The 5,686-nt window shown below is 36.8% G+C and overlaps 1 protein-coding gene across 1 annotated transcript; it reads left to right on the top strand.

The window, feature by feature from the left end:
* Positions 1-773: 773 nt before the first annotated feature.
* LOC132641569 (sphinganine C4-monooxygenase 1-like) lies at positions 774-5,193 on the top strand. Its single transcript, XM_060358610.1, has 2 exons — positions 774-1,102; positions 4,340-5,193. The coding sequence occupies exons 1-2, from the start codon at positions 869-871 to the stop codon at positions 4,892-4,894; spliced, it is 789 nt and encodes a 262-aa protein (XP_060214593.1). The 5' UTR covers positions 774-868; the 3' UTR covers positions 4,895-5,193.
* The last annotated feature ends 493 nt before the right edge of the window (positions 5,194-5,686 follow it).

Here is a 5,686-nt window from a genome sequence, read left to right on the forward strand (position 1 = left end):
CTCTTGATCTTCAAATCTCTCCAATTAATTGTGTAGAAGGGGGCAAAAATGGGCTGGCCGTGAACAGTGGCGCCGTGAACAGTAGCCGCCGTGAATAGTGGCGGCCGTGACCTTCTCTCTCTTTAGGTTTGAGAGCTCCTCTCTCTATCTCTAAGTTTCTCAAGTTTGAAAGATGATAAATGAGTTCCTTAGTCATAAATTTGACTTAAATATCATGCCTACTAGTTGGACACATGTCCCACTCATGGCTTGAGCCAATCAAATTTGGCCACATGTCTTGGTGGGGCCCACACGACCACTAGTGCCTAATTAGTGAATAATTAATTTTTAATCCCCACTTAATAATCTAATTATGGTTAATTAATCTCTAATCTCCATTAATATTTATACACTAAGTAAAATTTATAAGCAATTCATGTTCTAATAGAAACCGGAAATTAAAGATTTCTACTTCGTGCCCGAAAATGATCCCGTCTTTAACTTGAGTCGATTCTTTTGCGAATAACTCGACGTATAAAATTACGGGATATAACACCGGTTGTCCGGCTTTTGGTTAGCTGCAGCTCAATTGGTAAGAGACGATTCCCTCAGGGGAATGTAAAGGTGACTGCAAGGTCGCGGGTTCGAGGCGCTGCAGCTAGCGTGTATTCTCGAATTGGCTAAGCACCCTCTCACGTACAATACCTGAGTATGTCATGACATGTCAGCATGCATGGGCCACCAGGGGTCCCCACAGAACAAGCAACACTTCCTGGCAGCACATGCTAGCAACACTTGCTGCAGCATGTTGTGCATTTCAAGAAGATATAAATAAAGGATCTTGGTGTTCTCTTTGTACTTTGAAGGTTAGTTTTAAGGAGAAACAGAGATGATGGGTAGTGAGAATAATTATGTATCAGATGAATTGTTGGGAACATTTTTACCAATAGTTGTATATTGGGTATATTCAGGATTGTATTCAATGCTTGGGGGTATGGATAATTATAGGTTACATTCAAAGAAAGATGAGGATGAAAAGAATTTAGTGTCAAAAAAAGAAATTGTTAAAGGTGTTCTTCTTCAACAGGTTGTTCAGGCTGTTGTTGCCACGCTTTTATTCGCGGTTAGTTTACTTTGATCATCTTTAAATTGATGTAAAGTTTGGTTCTTTTTATTTGGTTTGAGAATTATTATGCATCATCATGGACTGGATTCATAGTTAGGTGTTGAGGCTTATATGATATTGATGACTTATTATGTATATGCTTGTTTCGTCTTTTTTTATGGATCATAATGATATAGAGGATTCACCCGCAAGGATGGCTGAGTTAGTTGAGCATGGGACTTCCATAATGGAGGTCTCAGGTTTGAACCCTCTGCCTACGACAACTGGGTATTTGCCTTCTGGATGGAGCTCGTCGCATGGGGCTTGCCTAGTGCGGGTTATGTCTCCTGTGTGGTTTGCTATTTGCTATTGCACAGGATCGGGGTTTACCCTATGCGCACCTGAAGGGTAGCGACTGTGGGTACCCTTGTTATAAAAAAATAATGATATAGAGGATTCATATGGTTAACTATTGAGGCTTAGTTGATATTGATAACTTGTTATGTACGTGCTTGTTTGGTCATTTTTTTATGCATCGTAATGAAATGGAGGATTGATGTGGTTAACTATTGAGGCTTAGTTGATATTGATAATTTATTATGCATATGCTTGTTTGGTCTTTTTTGTTTTTGATGCATCATGATGATATAGAGGATTGATATGGTTAACTATTGAGGCTTAGTTGATGTTGGTAACTTATTATGTATATGATTGTTTGGTCTTCTTTTATGCATCATAATGATATAGAGGATTTATACGGTTAACTATTGAGGCTTAGTTGATATGATAGTTTATTGTGCATATGCTTGTTTGATCTTTTTTTTTTTTTTTTTTTTTCCGTTTTTTGTTTTTTTGTTGTGCATCATAATGGTTACAGAGGATTTATATGGTTAACTATTGAGGCTTAGTTGATATGATAACTTATTGTGCATATGCTTGTTTGGTAATTTTTTTTCTTTTTTAAATTTTTTTGTGCATCATAATGTTTACGGAGGATTTATATGTTTAACTATTGAGGCTTAGTTGATGTTGGTAACTTATTATGCATATACTTGTTTGGTCTTGTTTTGATTGGGTTTAGATGCTTCGGTCTGACTTTTCTTTTTCCTTGGGAGGTTATTGATGTTCTATAGATGTTCTGGGATGTGTTCATTACCTTTATCACTATGTTTCTCGGAAATTTCTTCATAGATGCCTTAACATTCTTAATTTCAGCTTAAGATTAGAAATTTATTTGATTCGTGAATATATGATTTCATGAATGGTATGTGTAACTCATAATTGGACGATCTGTATCACCACGTGGGGTGGGATGGAAAGGGGAATCTGAGGAAGCCATGGCGGTAATAATAATTCTGTTGCCCAAATAGTATTTGTTTTTAGGAAAATTCAACTTTTTGAATTATTTTCATTGACAAAAGGGAGGAGCTTTTTTATGCTTGTCTACGTGTGTGTTCCTAGAATTTTCTGACAGCTGGATGGTAAAATTGTTCTGTACCTTAGCGTGTTCTTATATTTATTATACATTTTTGGTAAAGGAGTCTCATCTATCACATTAAACTATGACCAAAAGCTTCATTGGATGTTAATCCGTAGTTACTTGTATTACTCATCATTTAGGATGAATTCCTTCATGCACAGAATGAGAAGTATGACTTCTTGCTTATGTCAATCACAAAATGTGCAATTTTTTTCCTGGCTTGACTCGCCTCTAGGCTACTTCTGCAGCTGTACCGTAGTGTTTTATATCTATAGATTGAAATTTTCTTTATGAAATGTCTCAAGGTTTCCTGAACCTAAAAAGTGATAATAGATTCTGTTATCTGAACAGAAATTTCATCTTTTAAGTTCATATGAATTTCTTTTGATAAGGAAATTTATATGAAATTTTTTCTCCAAATATATATATATATATATATATATATATGAAATTCTGAAATTTGCAGGTTTGATTTTCCTTGAATGGTAGGGAAGTAAGAGTTATCTAATAATCAGATGCAAAATGTGCACCGTCGGATTGAGTTGTTTGATTTTATAAAGAAAGACTGACTTTGAAGTTCTTCTAGGACAATAGGTTGTAAAAGCGGCTCAATCGGCATTGTTTTGATCTTAGCTGTCGATGCCGATGCTTGAGATGGTCAGGAACTTCATGTTTTACTGCTTCTCTCTTAAATGGAGTGTGTCGTATCTGGGTTTCTGCGGTTCAAAATAAGTTTTTAAAGACTGCATTCTTCCGTGTCAATTTGCTCGTTGCTTCTAATGATTATTCAAGTATTGTGAGGTTCGTGGGAAATATTAGGACAGAATAATTAGAGTTTTGTTCAATTGAAGGGCCCAGCTCTGGGGTGGTGGTTCCCATGGCAATGGGATATGTGCTGAATCTTCTGTTCTTTAAGTTAATCAACAAAAAGTAGAGACCCTGCTTGACAAAGGAAGACTTCCCTATAAAAAAAGTCTTAAATACTCTTCTGCATTTCTGTTGTCTGCCCTTTTCTTGGTGTCCGTACGTATTGCAAAGTTAGTTGACGCCAGAAGTAATAAAGCTTTTTTCGTGCAACTTTCGATGTGTTCGGAGGTATGGAAAGACTAAAGTAATGAGATGATCTTTTCAAGCTCAATTCCTGAGCCTGGATGTATTGAGGGATAAATTCGTTTCTTTAACCTGCAAAGAAGAGATATGAAAAGGAGACGCTGTGGTCTTGTCTTTCCTTTGGCTAGCGTTGATATGTGTGTAACCTAATTTGCAAATTGACTTTCAAGCGCTCATATCTATCCCCTTAAAAACTGTACTTTTTTAAACTTAATTCGTTTGTTGGCACTTCTCTATCTGTGGTTGTCATGTGGTGATTAATTGGGTCTCTTGAGTCTTAAACTCAATTGCACTGCTTTTGTTTCCTTTCACTTTGGTAAGCCAGCATGTGATTCTGGGACCCACGAATCAGCACCTGACTTTTCATTTATGATAGCAAAAAGTGTACTTTTCTGACCCTGAGAGGGAAATTGATAAGTCTAATAGGGAGGGCTAGCTCATACCATCACATTTAATCTCTGATCAATGAGGTACAAATTGTACACCTTTTGTATGTTCTGGTAAGTAATTTAAGTATATACCATGTGGAGTTTCACTTTTCAAATTTCTTGTACTTTCAGTATCTCATGCACTCGATTCTCATATTCTTTTTCCACATCATGTCAAATTTTATGTTTGTATGTTGACTAAATCTTGGTGTCTGATTATCTACTAATTTTGAGCAGGTCACTGGAAATGATGGTGAATCTGATGGGGATCAACATGCTTCCATCTTTGTTCTTGAAAGGCAGTTCTTTGTTGCCATGGTGATGTTAGATACTTGGCAATATTTTATGCATCGGTACATGCACCAAAACAAGTTCTTGTACAAGCATATCCATGCTCAACATCACCGGCTTATTGTTCCGTATGTATTTGGAGCTTTGTACAACCACCCTTTAGAGGGCCTGATTCTCGACACAGTCAGTGGGGCTTTAGCTTTCCTTGTATCGGGCATGTCACCACGTACCTCCATCTTCTTTTTCTCATTTGCTACAATCAAGGCGGTTGATGATCATTGCGGACTATGGTTGCCCGGAAACCTCTTCCATATCTTCTTTAAAAACAACTCGGCTTACCATGATATTCATCACCAGCTTTACGGGACCAAGTTTAACTATTCACAGCCCTTCTTTGTGACATGGGATAGGATATTTGGAACGTACATGCCATATGAACTTGAGAAGAGACAAGAAGGAGGTTTTGAAGCTAAGCCTGTTAAAGATTGCAAGGAGCATTGACAATACTGTTAGTACATGTTTGTCATAGAGTATGTACCACTGCAATTTTTGCCTTCTTCAAATGCTTAGTTACTTATTTATTTTGTATATAGTTAAAGGTTTCTGCATATATTGTTGTATAACTGGTGTTGATTTCGAGGTTGGAAAAGGAATATGAGTAATAGTTTCCTTTTTAAACATTGTCTCAGATCTGATTTCTGGTATATCAAACTGCAGGCAGAGATAAAATTTCCTAAAATATGTTGTGTGCCTTCACTTCTTTAGTTCAAAGACACCTGGACATGTGTGGTGACTTTCTCATTGTTCTTTTTTTTTTTTTTGGATTGGTACTATTTAAACGAGTATCTGCTGCGAGAGAGGAATCACTCTAGTACCTGCTTATCGAGGCTTAGAGAGAGAAGAGGAATCACTTAGTGTTTTTCGTCCTTGTTGTTTCACCTCTTCATTGATTAACTACTAGGCCACAACCTTCTCATCAATTCTGACATAGCTCTGGTTAGGGCTCTGATTTGGAGCTATGTTGAGTTGGTCAAAATCTTGGTGTCATGCTCTAGACTCAGTTTTGGAATTTGGGAAATTGGATAGGATAGGACCTGCTTCAGTTTTCCAAATATAGCTATGGTCGTTATGGTATTATTTTAATCTGTATTTAGATACCTCTTCTCTGAACAAGAGTTAAGAAGGATTGCTCTTGACAAAAAATAGAGTTTTAGTATGAAAGATGATCTGTTAATAGTGATTCTCTCCTTGTCAAGGGAAAAAATGGACCATGTAGATTTAGATCAAGGTCAA

This window comes from Lycium barbarum, chromosome 5, assembly GCF_019175385.1.
Source record: "Lycium barbarum isolate Lr01 chromosome 5, ASM1917538v2, whole genome shotgun sequence".
Classification (NCBI taxonomy): domain Eukaryota; kingdom Viridiplantae; phylum Streptophyta; class Magnoliopsida; order Solanales; family Solanaceae; genus Lycium; species Lycium barbarum.

Excerpts from the sequence above, each read along its gene's own strand:
- LOC132641569 (XM_060358610.1), top strand. The coding sequence starts at position 869 with ATGATGGGTAGTGAGAATAATTATGTATCAGATGAATTGTTGGGAACA. Across the intron at positions 1,103-4,339 it reads TTGCCACGCTTTTATTCGCG|GTCACTGGAAATGATGGTGA; the intron begins GTTAGTTTACTT and ends AATTTTGAGCAG.